Genomic DNA, 25,408 nt, shown 5'->3' with positions numbered 1-25,408 from the left:
AACAGGCTCCGGGACATCATCTTCCACCAGGCCATCAGACTGATTAATTCATGCTGATACAATTGCATTTCTATGTTATATTGACTGTCCTGTGTACAAACTATTTATTATAAATGACTATAAATTACACATTGCACATTCAGACGGAGACATAATGTAAATATTTCTACTCCTCATGTATATGAAGGATGTATGTAATAAAGTCAATTCACCCTCCCCACTATCTGTTCTGTCATTCTGGCTCCCATTCCCCCTACAACTTATTTGAACCACATCACCCTCTCCCCACACTAGCACTAGCGAGCCTCACCACTGGGATATTAGTCCCCTCTCACCCCTTTGACTTTCCTCTGTCAGTGATCCCCCCGACAGTGTCTAAAGTGGGTCCACCTGTTGTTGTGCGGGACGGACACAAGATTACTCTGCGATGGCCATTTCACCTCATTCCCCTTCCCGACTCTCACCCAGTTTCCCGTGTCCCGCACCTGGGGTGTACCTCACCTCTCCTCATCTCACATGGGGGTAGAACAAAGGTGATTTTCTCAACAGCTGATGTCAAAGATTTTGTTCCCTCGGAGGGAAATGGAAATAAATCAGAAACCGGACATTTACTTTGGGATTTGTTCCGCTTTGACGGAGAGACCGACGCGACCGACGGACTCATCGGGGGTAACGCCCTCTCGGCTGGTCCGCCTCCGCTATTGGTTGTAACCAGTGATTGACATCGCTTCGCACCAATGGGAATAGCGCAGCTCCTGAATCCTCTGTTGACAGCGGTGGGGGAGGGGATTCGTAGCTCAGCCGTTAAACCGATAAAGCTCGAGCTCTCCAGCGCGCGGGTGACGTAAGACACGGTGCACGTGAGGGCAGATCCCGCTGTGGGGGACCCATGTGTGATGTCAGGCGCGTGCGTGCCCTGTGTGACGTCACCTGTGGGGGAGCGCTCGTATTTAAAAACACCTGAATGGACGTTTCTTATGATTTCGGTGGGACAACAACATTAATCACGGGTTTCATCACTGAATCCAGTGTTGTGAGATGTAAAGTCCCCTGTTATGTGTCCGGCTGTGCCGTGTTGTTGGTGGAGTGGGCAGCCTGGTGTTTGTCTCGATTCGGGTCACAACACCAGAATTGCCAGCGGGGTCCACACACAGTGTATTAGTCAACAGAAAACCTCCCGTCCCTGCGGTCTCTGTCTCCTGGTAAACTCAACACCCTGACAATGTGGACCATAGACACCCCTTCCTCTCAGAGTCAGGGGATCACTCAGGGTCCAGGATCAGCACCTTATATTCCGTCTGAGTACCCCCCCTCCCAACCTGATGGTATGAATATCGATTTCTCCTTCCGGTGAACAAACCTCCCCCTCACCCCTCCCTCCCACTCCCTCTCTTCCTCTCTGACTTTTCACGTCCTCTCACCTGCTGATCACTTCTCTCTGGGTCCACTGCTCCATCCCTTTCTCCTATTCTCCACTCTCCTCTCCTATTAGATTCTATTTTCTTCAGCTTTTCAGCTTTCCCACCTACCTGGCTTCACCTATCACCTTCCAGCGAGACATTTCCTCATCCGGACCGATTTTATTCAGGTATTTCCGTCATTTCATCTCAGTCCTGAAGGTGTGTTCAACTGGAAACGTCGACTGTTGACTCTTTTCGATAAATGCTGCCCGGCCTGCTCAGTTCCGCCAGCATTTTGTTTGTGTTGCTTTGGATTTCCAGCGTCTGCAGACTTTGTTGTGTTTGTGGTTTACTTCTCCGTTGTCGCTCCGGCCTCCGGCCACTGGTGGCGCTGCATGGACCTCCGGCCACCGGCGGCGCTGCCGCGAACCTCCTGCCAAACGCATGCGCGGTGCCGAATGCAGCTGCTGTTGGCGGTTCTCCTGTTCGGGCGGTGGTGAGTGGAAACAAATCTCGGGTTTGTGTGAATCGGGGCCGGTGGATCGGGAAAGGTCCGGGCCCGGGCTCTGTCTGACGGCTGGAGCAGGGGTGCAGTGACAATCTTTTAGGTGCTGGAGCTGTACGAGGGGTGATTGATAAGTTCGTGGCCTAAGTCAGAAGGCCTGAAGTTTACAGCTGTCGTTACATGTACGTGTAGTTCCGCTCTGTGAGTGATCATGCAGAAAGTTTGAAGTTAATAACTTTTGTGGTATTTCTGTGTGAGATAATTGAAAATTGACAGGTTTTCTAAATTGACTTCTTCCACCTTAGGCAAGGAACCTATCAATCACCCCTGGTATGTCACACCCAGTGTGTGTAGCAGCTCATTTCATGTACTGGGCAACTTCCTTCCCCCATTCATGTAATGAGCAGGTACACAAATTGGGTGTGACATATATAAATGAATAGGGTTTCTTACAATGTCAAGCACTAAACCAAGATGAAAGAAATATATTAATTCCAGAGCTCAATAGACAATAGGTGCAGGAGTAGGCCATTTGGCCCTTCGAGCCTGCACCGCCATTCACTGTGATCATGGCTGATCATCCACAATCAGTATCCAGTTCCTGCCTTATCCCCATAACCTTTGATTCTGCTATCTTTAAGTGCTCTGTCCATCTCTTTCTTAAAAGCATCCAGAGACTTGGCCTCCACTGCCTTCTGGGGCAGAGCATTCCACATATCCACCACTCTCTGGGTGAAAAAGTTTTTCCTCAACTCCGTTCTAAATGGCCTACCCCTTATTCTTAAACTGTGGCCTCTGGTTCTGGACTCACCTATCAGCAGGAACATGCTTCCTGCCTCCAGCTTGTCCAATCCCTTAATAATCTAATATGTTTCAATAAGATCCCCTCTCAGCCGTCTAAATTCCAGAGTATACAAGCCCAGTTGCTTCAATCTTTCAATGTATGACAGCCCCACCATCCCAGGAATTAACCTTGTGAACCTACGCTGCACTCCCTCAATAGCAAGAATGTCCTTCCTCAAATTTGGAAATCAAAACTGCACACAGTACTCCAGGTGTGGTCTCACCAGGGCCCTGTACAGCTACAGAAGGACCTCTTTGCTCTTATACTCAATTCCCCTTGTTATGAAGGCCAGCATGCCATTAGCTTTCTTCACTGCCTGCTGTACTTGCATGCTTGCTTTCAGTGACTGATGTACACACAAATATAGTGACAGTTAAGACATTAACAAGATTATAGCCTATCAAACATCTGAACAGGGATACAAGCCTGACTTCGAAGGACCATTACTTTCAGAACTGCATTTGGAGCCGGTTAGAAAATTTGAATTAGATGCAGGCGAAACACGGCTTTTGTTAGTTTTACTGTTATCAATGACTTGTGTGTTATTCTTGTTACACTCCTCAGTTTGTTTACGGAAGAAAGAAGTTAACATTGTTTGTTTAGAAGCCATAGGGTTGTTGGTGAGAAAAATTTACTTTTGTATTAGCGAGTAATCCACGGACCACCACAGATGTAGCCTTACTAATACGACTGAGTCAGAGCAGACAGCAGGGCCCACAGCGCTTAGCAGTGTTCCTAAGCAGGTATAAAAATAAAGCAAATTAGCTTTTTACAATTTTAGATACACAAGTTGGAACCAAGTAATCAAGTATGAAAAAAGAACGTCTAATGAACTGTCGCTGAAGCCACGAATATTGCTGAATATTAGTATCAAAAGTGGAAGGTTGGTAACTCTGCCTCGTACCGTTTCTCTCGCAGAAATGGTTGGACAGGAAGTGTATCTGTGAGTGTCGATACTCACAATATCCTCACACGTCGGGTATTACCTTGTTAGACTAATACAGATTCTGTTTAGTCTTTAAATATATAGAAAGTTAAAGCTTGAATCTTTACATAAATTATTATCGCAACTATACAAATAGAAAACATCATATTTTGGAAGTGATAAATGTTAACGGGAGGAGAGCAGCCATTTGGGAGGTTTGGAAATGCCTTTCATCTCATTCATTGCCTCACTAAGTTACTCTTTTTCCTGTCAACACAAAGAGACAAACAGCCTCTTTCCAATCAACTACAGTTGGTGGAGCTTGGCCAAGGGGTTGATGCGCTATTAATGATAGTTGAAATGATGTAAAACTAGCTTATAGCCTAGAAATGTTTTTTTTTCCCCACTTGGCTTAAAAAAAATAAATTCACTTTATCCAGGTGTAGAAGAGGATTTGGGGTGATTACCTTGAATATTTCATCAAAATCAGGCCGAAGGTAAGCGAGCAGTGAATTTTTCTTTCATTATTTTTGACTTTTAACTTTAAGTTGCAATGTTCACTCCTTGCTTAATACAGCTCCTTCCTGGAATCCAATGGTACCCGTTGGAAAGAGCGGAAAAACGCTCACACTTGTGTCCAGTCGTCCCTCGGCTGGAGAGAGACTGAGGATCTGTGAAATGGCGGGAGGCTACAGCAGGGCATGCTGGGAAAACAACGGGTTGAGCGAGGACGAACTTCACAAATACCTCAATAAAAAACAGTCACAGCTCCAGGATTTCACCAAAAACGATCAAATATCCTATCCTAATGTTATTAGTGGTATTTTCCCCACCAGTCACCACCCCCTATCCCCAACCCCCGCCTCTGTAAAATTCCCCCTATTTAATATGCGGCCGCTGTTAAATTCCCCGCTTGTTCATTTTGACGTTTTTTTACCGAGGTACCGGAGTGGTGCCCCGGTGAGCTCCGGCAGCACTGCACCCCTGTTTAGATCCAAGTAAAATGGACCCGGGGATCAAGCTGCCCAGGTTTATGAGGTGTTGAGCCAGTATTTCTGGTCTGGGATCAAATGTTTGTTTCTGGAGTTCCTCTGGAAGCAATGCTGTTAATCTGAGGAGAGAATGAGTTTGTATCCATCCCTCACAAGGAGAGGCTGTGATTAAATGGGCTGTTCCGTGTTTGCACCAGCAGAAATAGACCTGGGGGGTTCAGTGTTCGAACTGTGTTTGGAAATTCCTCCTCGCTGTCACCTGTCTGTCAGACAGTGGAAATCAAACAGAAACTCAAGTTGCTGGAGATCTGCACTAAATTCTGAGTCCATTCTGACAGAAGATTGTGAACCTGAATCGTTAAATTTGTTTCTCTCCCCACAGCAGTTCCTTTCCTGTTGAGCGACTCTGGTGATTCCAGTTTCTTTTTATTAAATTCACTCTGGGATGGTTTAAATTTCCTGATTGTCTGTTGTACTTGGGAATGTGTTCAGTGCAGTTGTTGCTAACAAGGTTCACATGAATAATCTCAGGAATGATCAGCTTTACGTATGAGGAGCATTTGATGGTTATGGGGCTGTGCTCAGTGGAGTTCAGACGGGGTGGTGAAAGGGGAGGTGGTTAAGTAAACCTACTGAATGCTGAGAAGCCTGGATACAGTGGACATGGAGAGGATGTTTCCATTAGACGGAGAGTCTGTGATCTGACAGCACAGTCTCAGAATAAAGACGCTTCCCTTTAAAGCTGAGATGAGAGCAATTTCTTCAGCCAAAAGATGGCTGATCTGTGGAATTTGTTGCCACAGAGGGTGGTTGGAGGCTGTCATTTGGGTATATTTAGGGCAGATTAAAATATTCATGATTGCTAAGTAGCTTCAGGGTTACAGGAGGAAGGCGGGAATATGGTGTTGGAATAAATCTCAGCCGTGGTTGAATGATGGAGCAGACTCGATGGATCGAATCACCTAATTCTGTTCCTGTGTCTTATATCTTACCGTGACTGAACGATGACTCCTTCCTATGCCTTATCAGGTTCTGTGACGTGTCAGGGACAATTACAGATTTGTTCACTGAGATCATTATATTTGTCTTCAATGTTTAGATTTCAGTGAGCAGAAATATTTTGTTCTCCTTTGTATTGTTAACATGTTTCATTATCTTTCATTTTGAAGTTAGACCTGCGGTGAGAGATTTATTGGAAGAAAAGCCCACAACTGGAAGAGAACCACGACTGAAGATGAGGGAACAGCAGCAAGTGACCCAGCCCGAGGACTGAGAGCACCAACTGGAGAGAACCCTTCTGACTTGGGGTTTCCATTGATTCAGTCCGGAGCAAGTTTGGTGAGTCTCATTTACTCAAACACTGGTCCTTTAGACATTACATATCTATACAGAGTAAGGTAGGGAATAGTTATGGTGAGACTCAATGTGCCCAGAAATACCAGTTATGCCTCTGTCAGACCCAGTTGCAATCACTTCTGGTCTGGTAATGTACTGTCAGTATCCCAGCTCTTTAATCTCACTCACATTCCCTCAGTGTTTGCTCATTTGAAGAACTTGCATCTTATGAAGTAGCTTTTGGTCTGTTCTGAGTGTGGAGAGGGAAAGAGGGGTGTTTATATTACTATCTTGCAAAAAGAAGTAATTGTTTGACATTACTTGCTGCAAACTCACTCCCCATACCCTGTACATTCTCAACCAGATTATTGACATAGATGACAAGTAGCAATGGGTGTAACCCTGGGGAACTCCACGAGGCGCGGGCCTGGACTCCAATAACCAGCCTCCCATCATCACCATCTGCTTCCTGCCATCTAGCTGTTCCCAGACTCTGGACTCTGTGACAAACACAATGTTAGCAGCAAGATTAGACAGAGATTAATATAAAGAGAGATTTGTTGCTTCCTGGTGCGTGGAATGCACTGCCTGAGTCAGTGGTGGAGGCAGATACACTAGTGAAGTTTAAGAGACTACTAGCCAGGTATATGGAGGAATCTAAGGTGGGGGCTTATATGGGAGGCAGGGTTTGAGGGTCGGCACAACATTGTGGGCCGAAGGGCCTGTACTGTGCTGTACTATTCTATATTCTATATCAAGACAGAAACACCTCCTCCTCCGTCATCTGTATAGGGTCCATGATCGCATTGCTGTTTTGCCTCACTGTAAAGACGCTGTATGTCTCCTGAGTAAACATAAATGCAAAAAATCCATTTTAAATCTCCCCCACCTACGTCAGCTTCATGCATTAATGCCCTCTCTGAACTTCAAGAAGACCAATTTTGCCTTTTGGTATACTTTTGTTTTGAATATATTTGATGAAGGAGTTGGTGCTCTCCTTTTCATTATCTGCTGGAGCAAACTCGTGCCGTACTTCAGCCCTCTTGATTCCCTCCTTTAGTAACTCTTGAATTATTTATACTTATCAGTACCTCATTTGTTCTTTCCTGCCTATACTTGCTATGCACTCCTTCACCAGGGTCTCAATATCTGTCAAAACCCAAGGTTCCCTAAACATGTTAGCCCTGCCTTTTATTCTGTCAGCAACATTCAAACTCTGTACTGGTCGTCATTTATGCATTCCATCTCTGTACTCTTAAAATAGCAGTTTTGAAGGCCTCACACTTACCAAGCACAGATTTGCTCGAAATCAACCTGTTCCAATCCACGTTCACCAGATCCTTTCTGATACCATTAAAATTGGCCTTTTCTCCAATTTAGAACCAGACCTACCCATTTCCATAATGATCTTTAAACTAATGGTATTATGATCACTAGATCCAAAGTATTTACCTGCACAGACCTCTGTTACCTGCCCCGTCATGTACCCTAATAGTATTTCAGTCTATAGTTATGACCTCAATATATTGATCAAGGGAACTTCCTTGAACACATTTTACCAACGATATCCCAAACAGCCCTTTAAAGTATGGGTGTCCCGGTCAATAAGTGGAAAGTTACAACCATCTAGCATCATAACCTTCTAAGTTGCCTGTGATTTCTCAAACAATTTGATCCCCCAAATCCTATTGACTATTGGGCACTCTGTAATATAATCCCATCCCTTCCTTATTGTTCAGTTTCACCCATAAGGCCTCAGTGGATGAGCTTTCCAGTTTGTCCTGTATGAGCAATGCAGGGACATTTTCCCTAACTAGTGATGTCACTTGTCCTTCTTTAATCCCTGCCACTCAATCAAATTGTGTCTAACGCAACAGAACCCTGGAAGACTGACCTGCCAGTCCTGCACCTCCTCCAATCAAATCACATTAATGCTTGCAATACTGTAATTCAATACGCTGATCCATGCTCTAAGCTCATCAGCCTTTCCTACAATACTCCTTGCAATGAAATAATACACATTTGGGAACATTTGTTTCACCATGTTCTTTCTTTAGACTCCTGACTTTTTATGTTGGATTAACAGCATCTTTCCCACACAACCACTCCACTATCCACTCTGGTTCTTCATCCCCTTGCAGCTCAAGTTTGACACCTCACCCCATCCCGATGCAGTGTTAACAACCCTTCCCGCAAGGGTATCAGTCCCCCTCCAGTTCGGATGCAAAACGATCATGTCTGTCCAGGTCCCATCTTCCTTGGAATCATCCAAACATCTGCAGCACTCCACAATGCACCATCTCATCAGCCACACGTTAGACTGTATTATATCCTATTTCAGGCCTCACTAGCATGTGGTATGGGTGGCAATCCTGAAGACACAACCCTGGATGTTGTGCACTTTAACCTATCACCTACATCCATGAACTCACTTTGCAGCACCTCTTCACCCTTCCTGCCCTGTCATTGGTGCCGACGTGAACCTTGACCTCTGCTCACACTACCCTTAAACATGTTTCAGACTGGATGCGAGATTTCCCCGACCATGGCAACACACCATCCAGAAATCTTGTTCTCATTAATAGCGATGGCAGTCACTGCTGCTTCACGTCACTCACGGGCCACAGTGAAGAGATATGCAAAGTATGCATTAGCTATACAGGACCCTGGTCAGACCCCACTTGAGCTCAGCTCTGGTCACTTCACTACAGGAAGGATGTGGAAACTACAGAAAGGGTGCAGAGGAGATTTACAAGGATTGGGGAGCATGCCTAATGAGAATAGGTTAAGTGAACTCAGCCTTTTCTCTTTGGAGCGGTGGAGGATGAGAGGTGACCTGATATGGGTGTATAAGATGATGAGAGGCATTGATCGTGTGGGTAGTCAGAGGCTTTTTCCCAGAGCTGAAATGGCTAGCACGAGAGGGCACACAGATTTAAGGTGCTTGTAAGTACAGAGGAGATGTTTTTTTACGCAGAGTGGTGAGTGCATGGAACTGTGGTGGAGACGGATATGAAGGGGTGTTTTAAGAGACTTCTGGATACATGGAGCTTAGAAAACTAGAGGGCTATGGGTAACCTTAGGTAATTTCTAATGTAAGTACATGTTCAGCACAGCATTGTGGGCTGAAGGGCCTGTATTGTGCTATAGGTTTTCAATGTTTCTATGTTTCTAAAGTTCACCTGCTATTTCTTTGTCTTCCATTACTAGCTCACCAATATCATTTTCCAGTGGACCAATATCAACTCTCAACTCCATTTTTTCTTTTTATGTAACTGAACAAAAACATTTGTTATCCTGCTTGATATTATTGTCTAGTCTCACCTCATATTTCATCTTTTCCCTTCTTATAGCTTTTTTAGTTGCCTTTTGTTAGATTTTAAAAGGTTTCCAATCATCCAACTTCCCACTCACTTTTGCTTCCATATTGACACTCACTCACTCATGGACTAATCACAGGACACACAAAAGGCGAACAGTATAGATCACCAGCATTTCATCCGAAGTTGCACTGGTGATGTTGCCTAGCTGGGTAATGAAACATCTGCAAGCGAACAAGCCAGCTCGGCGAGCCACTAAACAAGATCTGGGTTATTACACAACACCCAATCTAAGCGAGCCTTTCCCCAAGTAGGCTCAAGCACAATCGCAATAAATCCCCTCTCCTGCGACCCGACACCTTAAGTATGCTTGATTTTCCCATTCCCCTTGCATATTGAAGTTCGCCAGGACAAATGTGTCATTACCCTTATTACATGCCTTTTCCCTTTGCAACTCAAACCCACATCTTGGCGACTATTTGGAGGCCTGTATATGATTCCCATAATGTGCTTTGTTACCCCCTGTAATTTCTTATCTCCACCCACAAAGAGTCAACGTCCTCTGACTTTATGTCCCCTTTTTCTGAAGGTGTAATTCCATCTCGAAAACATAGCCAATGTCTTCCTGCCTGTCCTTTCGAAACAAAGTATATCTTTTGATGTTAAACTCCCAAACAAGATCTTCTTTCAGCCACAACTCAGTAATGGCCACAACGTCGTACCAACCAAAATCGAATTTTGCCTCTGTGGTACAATTTAACACTTGGCTGTGTCCACATTTAAACCTGCTGGCTCATCTTCAGCTCTATCATACTGGTTTCCATTGCCCTGTCATATTAGTTTAAAACACTCCCAACAGCTCCAGTAAATTCGCCTGCAAGAATATCGGACCCTGCTGGAATCCCTGCCCCTTGCTGTATTCTTCGGCCACACACTTATCTGCCACCTCATTCTATTCCTATCCCCACTGTCGGGTGGCACAGGCAGTGATCCCGAGATTACTACCTTTGAGTTCCTGCTTCTCAGCTTCCTTCCTAACTCGCTGTGTTTTGTTTTCCAGACCTCTTCCCTGTTCTCTTCCTATATCATTGGTACCAATATTTATCACGACTCGTGACCTTTCCTTTTCAGGATATTATGGACGTGTCCAGTAACGTTTCGGACCCTGGCTCCTGAGAGGCAAAGTAGCATCGGTGTCTCCTTTTTGAGTCCACAGAATCGCTTACCTCTCCTGCTGACTATAGAGTCCCGTATTACTGCTGACATCTTCTTCAGATTTCTGCTGTTCTGCACAACATCCGGGAGTTGCCTGAGTTCATGTCCCAGCTCCTCGGAGCATAGGATACCGTAGAGGTGTGGTGGGGCTTATTGCCTGAGTTCACGTACTAGCTCCTCAGAGCAGAGGAGACTGTAGAGGTGTGGTGAGGGTGTATAGCCTGAGTTAATGTAACAGTTCCTCGGAGAAGAAGAGACTGTAGACTACTGCGGGGTGTGTTACATCGTGACTGGCTGAGCTTGGAAAAGGAAATGGAAATAATGTTCCTTTTCTGTGGCTCAGTACTGACAGTTTCAACCTAAAGAAGTGTCGAGAGTATCCGCTCCATTATGAGAAAGTAAAAGTCAGTAGAGCAAGTAAATTGCCCCCCGACCCCCACTGTTACCCTCTGCGGTGTTGCCCAGTTCAGCAGAAGCTGAGCAGTGAAAGCGGTGAAACCAGCCGCTCCACACAACACTCTCCTCTCCAGAATCACGTGTGCACTTGGTGCTCGCTGGAACACCGGGGAATCTGCAAACTACGAACAGAGGGGAGAGGGGAGGCTTTAACAGCGAACCTGAATCGGATCAGAAATGTTTCGGGGCCATCGTTCATCTTCAGACGCTCTTATCTCTGATCTCCCAATTTCACCCAAACAGTGTCATTAACAATTTCTTATTATTGGGGTAAATACGTGAGTGTTCGGTGTTCATCAGATCAGGCATTGACCACCTATTTCTGTCCATCCTAAGATGTTCAACAGAAACACAAGGAGACTCTGCGGGCACAAACTGAAACACTGAGAGTGAACACAATCCTGATGAGGGAGAAGGTGAAGGTTTTCCAGCTGGTTGATCGATACGCTGAGCTCACGGTCATTTCTACTGTTCGAGATCGGAGACTGGTGGAACATGAACTGCTGGCAAGAGGCAGAGACCACGAGGAGTGCAGAGAGGAACATCTCCGCGGACAGCTGGAGAAAATCGGGATTGCTCATCTGTTTGAGAATAGTTACTCACATAGTTTTTGGGACAAAATGAAAAGATTCTTCACACAATCAACTTCGGGATGTTCAGCAGCAGTGGCCGGAGTCCCAGGGATCGGGAAAACAACAATGGTACAAAAGATTGTTTATGACTGGGTCACGGGGAAAATATACCAACAATTCCAGTTTGCCTTCAGTTTCAAATTCTGGGATTTAAACTCCATTAATTGCAGAATAAACTTGAAAGAACTGATTCTGCATCAATATCCGTATTTTGGGAATGCCCTGAGAGAGGTCTGGAAGAACCCAGAGGGATTGCTGTTTATATTCGATGGATTGGATGAATTCAAGCACAGAATCGATTTTGCTGACAGTCGGAGAGATACAGAACCCAAGCACCAGTGCCCAGATCCTGAATTCAAGTGCAAGGTGTCTGACATTGTGTACAGTTTAATCCAGGGCAAGCTGCTCCCAGGGTGTTCAGTGCTGGTGACCACACGTCCCACTGCGTTACATCTATTGGAAAAGGCGAAGATCAGTGTCTGGGCTGAAATCCTGGGATTTGTAGGTGAGGAACGGAAGGAATATTTCATCAGGTATTTTGAAGATCAGACGGTAGCGGCAGCAACCCCTCCTACTGCTGGATCCTCGCTCTGGCATTGGGTCCCTTCTTCACACAAAGAGTCAGGGACCCAGAGCGAATTCCCAAGACCATCACCCAACTATATTCCTACTATATTTACAACATCCTGAAAAACCATGGTCGTGAGATTGACAGTCCCCTGATGTGTTACTCAGGGTTGGTCAGATGGCCTTCAGAGGAGTGCTCGAGAAGAAGATTGTGTTTACAGGTGGAGATTTGATCAACTACAATCTGCAGCCTTCCCAGTTCCTGATGGAGCTTTTGGAGAGAGAGGATTCTGCCCGGAGCGTGGTGTACACATTTCCCACACCTCACCATCCAAGAGTTTGTAACTGCAGTAGCACAGTTCCTGAATCCACATCCCGGGGATATCCTGTAAAGGGATTTGGATAAAACTGTAGTGAATCAGATTGTGAAGAATTGTGACAAGTGACCAGGGGATCGGTCAGTAATTCCCCAAGGACAGGAGGGTTCTGTGGTTCCTTGTGAAGGGATGTTGGAGACTTCATCAGATCAGTGAACAACGGCCATTGGTTTAATGGTAGTAAATCACAGGAATGGCCGTGTTTCTCACTGACTGTGACACGTCCATTGACAATGTTCCTTCTCAGTTGTACAAGGCCTTGGTGAGACCGCACCTGGAGTATTGTGTGCAGTTTTGGTCCCCTAATCTGAGGAAAGACATCCTTGCCATAGAGGGAGTACAAAGAAGGTTCACCAGATTGATTCCTGGGATGGCAGGACTTTCATATGAAGAAAGAATGGATGAACTGGGCTTGTACTCGTTGGAATTTAGAAGATTGAGGGGGGATCTGATTGAAACGTATAAGATCCTAAAGGGATTGGACAGGCTAGATGCAGGAAGATTGTTCCCGATGTTGGGGAAGTCCAGAACGAGGGGTCACAGTTTGAGGATAGAGGGGAAGGCTTTTAGGACCGAGATTAGGAAAAACTTCTTCACACAGAGAGTGGTGAATCTGTGGAATTCTCTGCCACAGGAAACAGTTGAGGCCAGTTCATTGGCTATATTTAAGAGGGAGTTAGATATGGCCCTTGTGGCTACGGGGGTCAGGGGGTATGGAGGGAAGGCTGGGGCGGTGTTCTGAGTTGGATGATCAGCCATGATCATAATAAATGGTGGTGCAGGCTCGAAGGGCCGAATGGCCTACTCCTGCACCTATTTTCTATGTTTCTATGGTTCACTGTTACCGACACTGACTGCAGCAGGTGGGTCAGAGATTCACACCCGCTTCCCAGTGAGAAGGAGATAAATACCATTGTGAGATTGTCCTCCCTGCCCTTCCCCGTGTGTGACTTTTCTCACTACCAGATACCGTGAGCGCATCTCTTCTGGGCCTCTTTTCAGTCTCACCCCTCCCGTACAATCTTTTTCTGTAACCCCTCATCTTGTATGATTATCGTTTCCCCCCGAGTCCTCCTGTGAGACAACTCATCCCTATCCCCCTTCCTCCTGTGGGATCTTTTCCCCAATCCCTTCCTCCTGTTGGATGTCTTCCCCATCCCCCTTCCTCCTGTGGGATCTCGCTTCCCCATCCCCCTTCATCCTGTGGGATCTCTCTTCTCCTCCCCCTTCCTCATGTGGGATCTCTCTTCCCCATCCCCCCTTCATCCTGTGGGATCTCTCTTCCCCATCCCCCTTCATCCTCTGGGATCTCTCTTCCCCATCCGCCTTCCTCCTGCTGGATCTCTCTTCCCCATCTACCTTCCTCCCGCGGGATCTCTCTTCCCCATCCGCCTTCCTCCTGCTGGATCTCTCTTCCCCATCTGCCTTCCTCCCACAGGATCTCGCTTCCTCATCCGCCTACCTCCTGCAGGTTCTATCTTCCTATCCTTTTGCTTGGCTGGAGTCCCACCACTATCTCCCATCGACACTTTCCCATTCACAAATCTTCCTCACTGGGGGACTTACTTCCATCCTTCAATTCTTGCAGGTAGGTTTGCTAGAGAGGCTCTAGTGGATTTAAACGAGATACAAGTGGCGAGGGGAACCAAAGTGTAGGAACAGATGTAGGGGAGAAGGAAGAAAAAGGAGATAGTAAAGTTGTTTGCACCATTAGTGATAAACAGAGAGATAGAGGTGGAAAATTACTTAAATGCATTTATTTTAATGCTAGGAGCATTGTAAGAAAGGTGGATGAGCCTTGAGCATGGATTGATACCTGGAAGTATGATGTTGTAGCTATTAGTGAAACATGGTTGCAGGAGGGGTTTGTTTGGCAACTAAATATTTCTGGATTTCATTGCTTCAGGTGTGCTAGAATCAGAGGGACAAGAGGGGGAGGTGTTGCTTTGCTTGTCAGAGAAAATATTACAGCAGTGCTCTGGCAGGATAGATTAGAGGGCTCGTCTAGGGAGGCTATTTGGGTGGAACTGACGAATCGGAACGGTATAGTAACACTTATAGGGGTGTATTCTAGACCACCAAATGGGGAGCAAGAATTGAAGGAGCTAATTTGTAAGGAGATAGCAGATATTTGTAGTAAGCACACGGTTGAGAGTGTGGGAGATTTTAATTTTCCACATGTAGACGGGGAAGCCCAGACTGTAAAAGGGCTAGATGGTTTGGAGTTAGTAAAATGTGTGCAGGATAGTTTTTTGCAGCAACACATAGAGGTACCAGCTAGAGAAGGAGCAGTGCTGGATTTCCTGTTAGGGAATGAGATAGGGCAGGTGACGAAGGTATGTGTTTGGGAGCAATTCGGGTCCAGTGATCACAATGCCATTAGTTTCAATATAATTATGGAGGATAGGTCTGGACCGAGGGTTGAGATTTTTGATAGGAGAAAGGCTAACTTTAAGGAGATGCGAAAGGATTTAGAAGGAGTGGATTGGGACAATTTGTTTTATGGGAAGGATGTAATAGAGAAATGGAGGTCATTTTAAGGTGAAATTTTGAGGGTACAGAATCTTTATGTTCCTGTCAGGTTGAAAGGAAAGGTTAAAAGTTTGAGAGAACCATGGTTTTCAAGGGATATTGGAAACTTGGTTTGGAAAAAGAAAGATATCTACAATAAATATAGGCAGCATGGAGTAAATGAGGTGCTCGAGGAATATAAAGAAGGTAAAAAGAATCTTGAGAAAGAAATTAGAAAAGCTAGAAGAAGATACGAGGTTGTTTTGGCAAGTAAGGTGAAAATAAATCCAAAGTAAATGCAAAGGGTTTCTACCGTTATATTAATAGCAAAAGGACAGTAAGGGATAAAATTGGTCCCTTAGAGAATCAGAGTGGGCAGCTATGTATGGAGCCAAAAGAGATGGGGGAGATTTTGACCAATTTCTTTTCTTCAGTATTCACTAAGGAGAGGATATTGAATTGTGTATGGTAAGGGAAACAAAGAGGGTAGTTATGGAAACTATGATAATGAAAGAAGAGCAAGTACTGGAGCTTTTAAGGAATATAAAAGTGGATAAGTCTCCAGGTCCTGACAGGATATTCCCTAGGACCTTAAGGGAAGTTAGTGTGGAAATAGCAGGGGCTCTGACAGAAATATTTCAAATGTCATTAGAAACGGGGATGGTGCCGGAGGATTGGAGTATTGCTATATATGGTATATATAATTATCTGGATAGACAGGGTCTGATTAGGAACAGTCAACATGGATTTGTGCATGGAAAGTAATGTTTGACAAATCTTATTGAATTTTTTGAAGAGGTTGCTAGGAAAGTTGACAAAGGTAAAGCGGTGGATGTTGTCTATATGGGCTTCAGTAAGGCCTTTGACAAGGTTCCACACGGAAGGTTAGTTAGGAAGGTTCAATCGTTAGGTATTAGTATTGAAGTAGTAAAATGGATTCAGCAGTGGCTGGATGGGAGACGCCAGAGAGTAGTGGTGGATAAATGTTTGTCAGATTGGAGGCCGGTGACTAGCGGTGTGTCTCAGGGATCTGTACTGGGTCCAGTGTTGTTTGGCATATACATTAATGATCTGGATGATGGGGTGGTAAATTGGATGAGTAAATATGCAGATGATACTAAGATAGGTGGAGTTGTGGATAATGAAGTAGGTTTTCAAAGCTTGCAGAGAGATTTAGGCCAGTTAGAAGAGTGGGCTGAAAGATGGCAGAGGGAGTTTAATGCTGATAAATGTGAGGTACAACATTTTGGTAGGACTAATCAAAATAGGACATACATGGTAAATGGTAGGGCACTGAAGAATGCTGTAGAACAGAGGGATCTGGGAATAATGGTGCATAGTTCCCTGAAGGTGGAATCTCATGTGGATAGGGTGGTGAAGAAAGCTTTTGGTTTGCTGGCCTTTATTAATCAGAGCATTGAGTATAGGAGTTGGGATGTAATGTTGAAATTGTACAAGGCATTAGTAAGGCCAAATTTGGAGTATTGTGTACAGTTCTGGTCACTGAATTATAGGAAAGATGTCAATAAAATAGAGAGAGTACAGAGAAGATTTACTAGAATGTTACCGGGGTTTCATCACCTAAGTTACAGAGAAAGGTTGAACAAGTTGGGTCTTTATTTTTTGAAGCGTAGAAGGTTGAGGGGGGACTTGATAGAGGTATTTAAAATTATGAGGGGGATAGATAGAGTTGACGTGGATAGGCTTTTTCCATTGAGAGTGGGGGAGATTCAAACAAGAGGACATGAGTTGAGAGTTAAAGGGCAAAAGTTTAGGGGTAACATGAGGGGGAACTTCTTTACTCAGAGAGTGGTAGCTGTGTGGAACGAGCTTCCAGCAGAAGTGGTTGAGGCAGGTTCGATGTTGTCATTTAAAGTAAAATTGGATAGCTATATGGACAGGAAAGGAATGGAGCATTACGGGCTGAGTGCGGGTCAGTGGGACTAGGTGAGAGTAAGCATTTGGCATGGACTAGAAGGGCCGAGATGGCCTGTTTCCGTGCTGTAATTGTTATATATCGTTATATGGTTAACCCTACCCCTCTGGAGTCTCTCACATCAGAAACATTTCTCTCATCGGGAAATGAGGCAGAATATGTGGAGTTCACAGGGTCACATCGACAGACTAAATTACCGACATTCGGTGAATACCCTGGAGCTGGGCAGTGAGGGACATTGATAATGATGGGAACTCCGATCAGTGATTTACCGAAGGGTTTAATGTTTCCTGAAATATTCGAGTGAGAGAAATTCCCTCAGACCCACAGTTTGAATCACTTTGTTGATCAACTTGTTTGTTTGTGTTCAGACTTGGGAGGAATAAACTGGGAGATTCAGGAGTGAAACTGGTGTCTGCGGCTCTGAGGAACCTGGAGTGTAAAATACAGAAACTGTGGTAAGTACCAGATTGTGGGAGATTGTGTTTTCGGTCACTGGGTGTCTGACACTGAACATTAATGCGATCAGTAATTGTGTTACTGATAAACACTGGGGATTTGTACCGTCTCCTGTCTCTCTGTGTCCTTCACCCTCACTCTCTCTCATCTCCAGGCTGTGGGATGTCGGTCTCACAGATTCTGGTGCCGAGGATCTCGTCTCCACTCTCAGTACAAACCCATCACTGACGGAGCTGGACCTGAGTGGTAATAAACTGGGAGATTCAGGAGTGAAACTGGTGTCTGCGGCTCTGAGGAACCCGGAGTGTAAAATACAGAAACTCTGGTAAGTACCAGACTGTGGGAGATTGTGTTTACAGTCACTGAGTGTGTGACACTGAACAATAATGTGATCAGTAATTTCTTTATTAACCTTTTTATTGATTTAAAAGTATAAATACAGTAAAGAGGAGAATTAGTTCAAGTATATATATCAGTAACAATATAAACCAAGATTAAGATAGACATTGTCAAAGTCATAGATATTAAACTAGTATAATATATAATAAAAGAAAATGAAAATAACAATTCTCCTCTTAACCAGTTTATGAAGAGAAAGGAAAAAACATTGGGTTTTAAATGAAAAGGGAAAAAAAACACTACACTATAACAAAACAAAAAAAGGGGGACTGGGCATCTCATTTTGAGGATACGACCCAAAAAGAGAGAGAGAGAGAGAAAGACTTTCTGATCAAATCTAAAACTTCGATTAAAAAAAGATCGTAAGAGTAATAAACCAAATTAAATGAAAATATTGGATAAAAGGTCACCATATTTGCTCAAATTTAAAGGATGTATCAAATGTCCGACTTCTTATTTTCTCTAAACTTAAACAGGACATAATGGAGGAGAGCCAGTAAATGACTGTAGGTGGATTAGAATCCTTCCACTCCAATAAAGTGGCTCTCCCAGCCGGTAAGGTCGAAACGGCTATCATACATCGAGCGGAAACAAGAATATTTCGTAAGCAAATTAGGTTGTAGATCCAGATCCAAGACTTTTGATAGTGTTTTAAAAACATCTCTGCAAAAGTTATCTGGCTTTATACAAGACCAATACTTATGAGTTAAAGCATCCAGCTCAATATTACATCTGTCACAAGTAGGATTAATACTGGAGAAAATATGCGCTGGTTTATCCTTTGACACATGGGCCCGATGCGCTACCTTGAACCGTATCAAGGAACGACAGGCACAAATAGATGAGTTGTTAACCAAATGAAAAGTTTTACTCCATTGATTATCTGAAAATGACTCTTTATCATTAGATATCATTCGTGAACTCGATAAGCATTTATAGATTAAGCTAACAACCTTTTTTGAAATGGACTCTCCAGGAGGCGCTCATGGTGTGAGGTACATTTTGGCTTCGCTCCATTCCCTTTACTTCTTTTACCCGTAACCACCCTTATTTAATCTGTTTATACCTACACTAATAGGTTTATAACACAAATATATCTTTGAACTTTGATTTTAACTCGCTGGAAATGTGAACCAGAGGACGAGGTTAAAAATGGGAAGGACTCCAACAGCAACGGGAAAAAAAAGATGGCGATCCTAAAGCATCTAAGCAAATACCAATAACTTTTGAAATAATGTCGAATCTTCTAGAGGAAAAACTTAATCAAAGATCTGCTGTGTTTGAAGAAGTTTTGACGATGATTCAAGATGACATTAGATTGTTTAGATGTGAAATTGATCAACAGCAAACTAGAATTTCAGAACTGGATGCTGCCCGTTGGCAGAGGACAAAAGATTGAAGCCCTGGAAAAAAATCTGGCTTCAACATCCCATGTTGGAACGTTATAAATCCAAGATTATTGATCTCGAAGATCGATCCCGATGACAGAACTTGCGGATAATCGGGCTTCCCAAAGATATCGAGACGGCCGATCCTACCAAATACTTTTCTCAATTTTTAATGGATGTATTTGGTTCAGAGGTTTTGGAGGCCCCTCCATTGCTCGATCGCGTGCACCGTACATTGCGCCCCAAACCTTCCAGAGAATTTAAACTGAGACCCATTATTATTCTGTTCCATTATGCTCACATGAAGGATCGTGTGGTACGAGCTGCGTAGCGGAAAGATATGATCGAATTTCAAAGTTTCAAATTTTGCCTCGTTGAAGATTTCAGTCCTGAAGTTCTGAGGGAATGGATAGCTTTTAAACCACAGATGTCAGAATTTATCAAAAAGGCCTTAACCAGCGTTGCTGTTTCCAGCACGTTTGAAAATTGTTCTTGCCGATAACTCTCGTCGTCTGTTTAAATCTCCGGATGAAGCTCAGTTTTCTTGACAATCAGCATTCCTCTGCTCCGGACTAATTAACGGACTGTTGTTTATTCTCTTTGTTCTTACATGCTTGTTTTTGCAGTAGATCCAGATCCAAAACTTTTGATAGTGTTTTCAAAACATCTCTCCAAAAGCTTACAGCTTTGGATTTTTATAATCTGAGGGCTTTTGCCCTGGGTTTGTAGGGTAGGTATTTTTCGTATTTTCGGATAAGTTTTCTTTCTTTACTGATTCTGTATTTTATTTATTCTTTTTTACTTTTTATTTTTCTTTCTTTGAAACTTTATAGGCCTATATCCTTGCTAAATGTGGATTCCAAGATATTTTCAAAATTACTGGCAACTAGACTGGAGAAAGTATTGCCTCCAATTATTTCTGTTGACCAGACTGGATTTATTAAAAATCATTATTCCTTCTTTAATATTAGGAGATCAATGAATATTGTTTATACTTCTTCATCCAGAACTCCAGAATGTGTCATTTCACTGGACTCTGAGAAAGCTTTTGACAGAGTCGAATGGACATATTTGTTTAATTCGCTTGAGAAATTCAATTTTAGTCCGATATTTATATCTTGGATTAAACTGATACACCTTACCCCCTTCGGCTTTTACCAATAATCAAAGATCTCCCTTTTTTCAGTTATTTCCTGGTACTCGGCAGGGTTGCCCTCTTTGTCCATTATTATTTGATATCGCCCTGGAACCTTTAGCTATTGCTATTCGTGACTCTCCTAATATATTTGGCATTACCCGCAGGAATGAGATACACAAACTATCACTATATGCAGATGATTAATTATTATATATCTCTAACCCTGAGAAATCCATTCCGGCAGTTTTAGCTCTGCTTCCTCAGTTGAGTAACTTTTCCGGTTACAAATTGATTAATAAGAAGCATAAGGACTTACTGAAGTTCAATTTTTTTTCCTAAATCCTTTTTTAATACTGTTGATTCCAAAAGTTCCTCTTATATATGGCAGAATAAAAATCTCAGATTAAGTAAAAAATACTTACGTAGAACATAGACATAGAACATAGAATAGTACAGCACAGTACAGGCCCTTCGGCCCACAATGTTGTGCCGACCCTCAAACCCTGCCTCCCATGTAAGCCCCCCATCTTAGATTCCTCCATATACCTGTCTAGTAGTCTCTTAAACTTCACTAGTGTATCTGCCTCCACCACTGACTCAGGCAGTGCATTCCATGTACCAAGCACTCTCTGAGTAAAATACCTTCCTCTAATATTCCCCTTGAACTTCCCACCCCTTACTTTAAAGCCATGTCCTCTTGTATTGAGCAGTGGTGCCCTGGGGAAGAGGCGCTGTCTATCCACTCTATCTATTCCTATTATCCTCTACACATCTATCATGTCTCCTCTCAGCCTCCTTCTCTCCAAAGAGTAAAGCCCCAGCTCCCTCAATCTCTGATCATAATGCATACTTTCTAAACCAGGCAGCATCCTGGTAAATCTCCTCTGTACCCTTTCCAATGCTTCCACATCCTTCCTTTCGTGAGGTGACCAGAACTGGACACAGTACTCCAAGTGTGGCCTAACCAGAGTTTTATAGAGCTGCATCATTACATAGCGATTCTTAAACTCTATCCCTCGACTTATGAAAGCTAACACCCCATAAGCTTTCTTAACTACCCTATCCACCTGTGAGGCAACTTTCAGGGATCTGTGGACATGCACCCCGAGATCCCTCTGCTCCTCCACACTACCAAGTATCCTGCCATTTACTTTGTACTCTGCTTTGGAGTTTGTCCTTCCAAACTGTACCATCTCACACTTCTCCGGGTTGAACTCCATCTGCCACTTCTCAGCCCACTTCTGCATCCTGTCAATGTCTCTCTGCAATCTTTGACAATCCTCTACACTATCTACAACACCACCAACCTTTGTGTCGTCTGCAAACTTGCCAACCCACCCTTCTACCCCCACATCCAGGTCATTAATAAAAATCACAAAAAGTAGAGGTCCCAGAACAGATCCTTGTGGGACACCACTAGTCACAATCCTCCAATCTGAATGCCCTCCCTCTACCACCACCCTCTGCCTTCTGCAGGCAAACCAATTCTGAATTCACCTGGCCAAACTTCCCTGGATCCCATGCCTTCTAACTTTCTGAATAAGCCTACCGTGTGGATCCTTGTCAAATGTCTTACTAAAATCCATATAGATCACATCCACTGCACTACCCTCATCTATATGCCTGGTCACCTCCTCAAATAACTATCAGGCTTGTTAGACACGATCTGCCCTTCACAAAGCCATGCTGAATGTCCCTGATCAGACCATGATTCTCTAAATGCCTATAGATCCTATCTCTAAGAATCTTTTCCAACAGCTTTCCCACCACAGACGTAAGGCTCACTGGTCTATAATTACCCAAACTATCCCTACTACCTTTTTTGATGGGGGACATTTTGGCCAATTCCCTGCCCTCCCCTTTAATGGCTGCACGCCAGGTTTAATTCCCAACCGTTCTAACGGAACTGGCTCCAGCCTGAAGCTGTCTGTCGTTCGGAGCGTTCCCACAGTGATGTATTTCCGCCTCCTGTCCAGTGGCACAGCTTCCAGTGGATGTGCGGGTTTGAGACTCCCCCACGAGACCCCGGGGAATTAGACAGGAAGAGCCCGGGGGCCGGGGCTCAGTCTGGTACACTGGTGTCCCGGGGCGGGATTATCCCGGGAGAGAATCCTTTTGCTCTCTTTGCTGAGGACGGTGCATTCGGCAGGTCTGGCTGATATAATGATGTTAAATTGACAAATACCTCAGCAGTGACCCTGGATCTGCAGCGATCTCGGACACGGCCCTGAAGTGTGATTTTATAATCATCGGTTCCCCAATGCAGAGTGACGGTGAGAAACGGGACTGATTATTCAAACTGTCACCCGTTGTCACCGGTCAGTTAATTGTGTGTGATTCTGAGTGAGTCGGGAGCAGCTTATTTATCCCTGCACACGAGCAGCTCACACATTGTTTAATTTACATTTGTCATGATGAAATCAATAAACCACTGTAATTTCCTGTCTTGGTGTCAGACTCGAGTCTCACTAGAGGAGAAACAGTACCCTGGGGTTACTGCTGCCCACCGCACCCGGTGAACTGCAATAATGGTGTGAGCTCCTCACACTGGTACGGCAGCATCTCAGCTCCAGGCTGAGGGATGTCAGTCTGATAGTGTCTGGTCCCCAGGATCTGTTCACTCCCCATCCCGGCTGACCACCGCATCCTCTCACGCCAGATACTCGCACTATCCTGATCCCCACCTTCCTGCGTGCTTTCTTGCTCTCACAGTCAAAAACAATAAAGGAGATTGGAAGCTCATATACTGTATAATATCGGACCCACGTCCACCAAGGTCGCAAACAGAAGGGAACAGAAGCAATCAACACGGGCTGAAGCTCCCTCTTTACAGACCTGGCACACAAACCCGGGGCCAGACAGAGTCAAGCTTCCTCCGCACAGACCCAGCTCACACCCCCACAATCAAAGCATCTCATAATCTTATACACCTCTATCAGGCCACCTCTCATCCTCTGTTGCTCCAAGGAGAAAAGGCCAAGTTCACTCAACCTATTCTCATAAGGCATGCTCCCCAATCCAGGCAATATCCTTGTAAATCTCCTCTGCACCCTCCCCATGGTTTCCATATCCTTCCTGTAGTGAAGCGACCAGATCTGAGCCAGTACTCCAAGTGGGGTCTGACCAGTGTCTATATAGCTGCAACATTACCTCTCGGCTCCTAAATTCAATGCCACGATTGATGAAGGCCAATATACCGTACACCTTCTTAACCACGGAGTCAACCTGCACAGCTGCTTTGAGCATCCTATGGACTCGGACCTCAAGAACCCTCTGATGCTCCACACTGCCAGGAGTCTTACCATTAACACTACCTGTAAAAGTACAACGAAGGAATAGGGAAAAAGCCTAAGAAGGTTAATGCGTACGGATAACTGCATTCTACTCTTTATTTGTTGTTTAATCTCCCCAAGGGGAGGTGCAGCATTCCGAGGGGTACTGCAATACTGGGTCGATGCACGGAGTGGACGAAGGAAGCCCCTATTCCATCTTCCTGTTCCAAAAATCAATGTAATATATGGTCCCAGATAAGGGACGCATCAGATTTTAAACTGATAAGAACTGATTTTTTTGAAAAATATACTTTATTCAGAAATATTACAAAATAAAATTATTTGCAAAAAAACATTTGTTGACCCTAAGTCCTTATAGAATAAATAAAGATGTTTACAATAAATCATTCATTGACTCTCATTCCTTTACTGATGTTCCATTACAGTCTATACCTTTCCACATTTCCAGCCACTCCTGTAGCACGATGTTGATTCATCTATCCACACCACTGAGGAGAGGAATACTCTTCGCCACCCGACTCCTCGCACTCCCGCGCGCGGGTGACAAACCGAAAACTGTGGTCCTTCTCCAGCCGGCTTTTGCGGTGGCTGCACCAAGTTTGAGTGCATCCCTCAGCACGTGATTTATAATTTAAATTTTTAATATTTACTATCGATTTGTACTCCAGGGAGCACGAAGAGCAGAATCAAATATCGCTGTGATGATTGTACGCTCTAGTATCAATTGTTTGGCAACAATAAAGTACTCCTGCAGCTGAGAATGTGCCAGTCGGCAGCACATTCTCCCACGGACATCTCCATGTGCTGGTAAATCATCAATTTTCGGGCCGACCGAAGAGCGTCCTTCACCGAGTTGATGATCTGACAGCAGCACCGGATGTTGGTCTCCGTGTGCGTCCCCGGGAACAGCCCGTAGATCAGAGAGTCCTCGGTTACGCAGCTGCTGGGGTTGAAACGTGACACCGTCCCTTCCGTCATCCTCCACACCCTCTCTGCGAACTGACAGTGTGCGAAGAGGTGGGTCACAGACGACTCCTCACTGCAGTCCTCCCGTGAGCAGTGGGGAGCGGAGACGATGTTCCAGGCGTACAGGAGGGATCTGACTGGGAGGGCCCCTCTCATCGCCAGCCAGGCAAGGTCCTGGTGACTGTTGGTGAGGTCTGGCGATGAGGCATTTTGCCAGATGAACTGGACGGTCTGCTCAAGGAACCACCCCACTGTGTCCATCTCGTCCTTCTCCTGCAGTGCCTGCAGGACATTACGTGCCGACCACTGCCTGATGACCCTGTGGTCAAAGGCGTTCTCCTGGAAGAACTTTTCTATGAAGGACAGGTATGCCGGCAACGACCAGCTGACGGGGGCGTTGCGCGGGAGTGGGGCCAGACCCATCCTTCCTAGCCCGGGTGACAGGTAGAACCTGGGCACAGAGTGGTACTTGGTGCCCACATACCTGGGTTCTACACACAACCTGATGCAGCCACACACGAAGCTGGCCATCAGGATGAGGGCGACATTGGGGACATTCTTGCCCCCATTATCCAGGGACTTGTGCATAACGGTCTGTCTCACCCGCTCCACCTTGGATCCCCAGACGAATCTGAAGACAGCTCGGGTGATTTCCGAGCTGCAGGAGCTGGGGACGGGCCACACCTGCGCCAAGTACAGCAGCCCTGAGAGCACCTCACACCTGATGACCAGGTTCTTGCCCGTTATCGA

General features: G+C 44.8%; 1 protein-coding gene and 1 non-coding gene across 2 annotated transcripts; one reads left to right on the top strand and one right to left on the bottom strand.

Moving 5' to 3' along the window:
* The first annotated feature begins 1,859 nt into the window (after nucleotides 1-1,859).
* Nucleotides 1,860-16,848, top strand: LOC140208378 (NACHT, LRR and PYD domains-containing protein 12-like). The gene is made up of 4 exons (XM_072277022.1): nucleotides 1,860-1,896; nucleotides 4,115-4,171; nucleotides 5,836-6,004; nucleotides 11,329-16,848. Exon 4 carries the CDS (start codon nucleotides 11,397-11,399, stop codon nucleotides 12,312-12,314), a length of 918 nt encoding a protein of 305 aa, XP_072133123.1. The 5' UTR covers nucleotides 1,860-1,896; nucleotides 4,115-4,171; nucleotides 5,836-6,004; nucleotides 11,329-11,396; the 3' UTR covers nucleotides 12,315-16,848.
* Nucleotides 16,849-23,812: 6,964 nt separating this feature from the next.
* On the bottom strand, nucleotides 23,813-23,995 carry LOC140208752 (U2 spliceosomal RNA). The gene has a single exon (XR_011888908.1). It is a non-coding gene; the product is annotated as a U2 spliceosomal RNA (small nuclear RNA).
* Between the last annotated feature and the right edge of the window lie 1,413 nt (nucleotides 23,996-25,408).

This window comes from Mobula birostris, chromosome 13, assembly GCF_030028105.1.
Source record: "Mobula birostris isolate sMobBir1 chromosome 13, sMobBir1.hap1, whole genome shotgun sequence".
In the NCBI taxonomy this organism is placed as follows: domain Eukaryota; kingdom Metazoa; phylum Chordata; class Chondrichthyes; order Myliobatiformes; family Myliobatidae; genus Mobula; species Mobula birostris.
The sequence above is the reverse complement of the archived record's forward strand: the minus strand, read 5'-3'. Positions and strand labels throughout refer to the sequence as shown.

What these genes read in the sequence shown, in the direction of transcription:
- LOC140208378 (XM_072277022.1), top strand. Translation starts at nt 11,397, where the DNA reads ATGAGGGAGAAGGTGAAGGTTTTCCAGCTGGTTGATCGATACGCTGAG.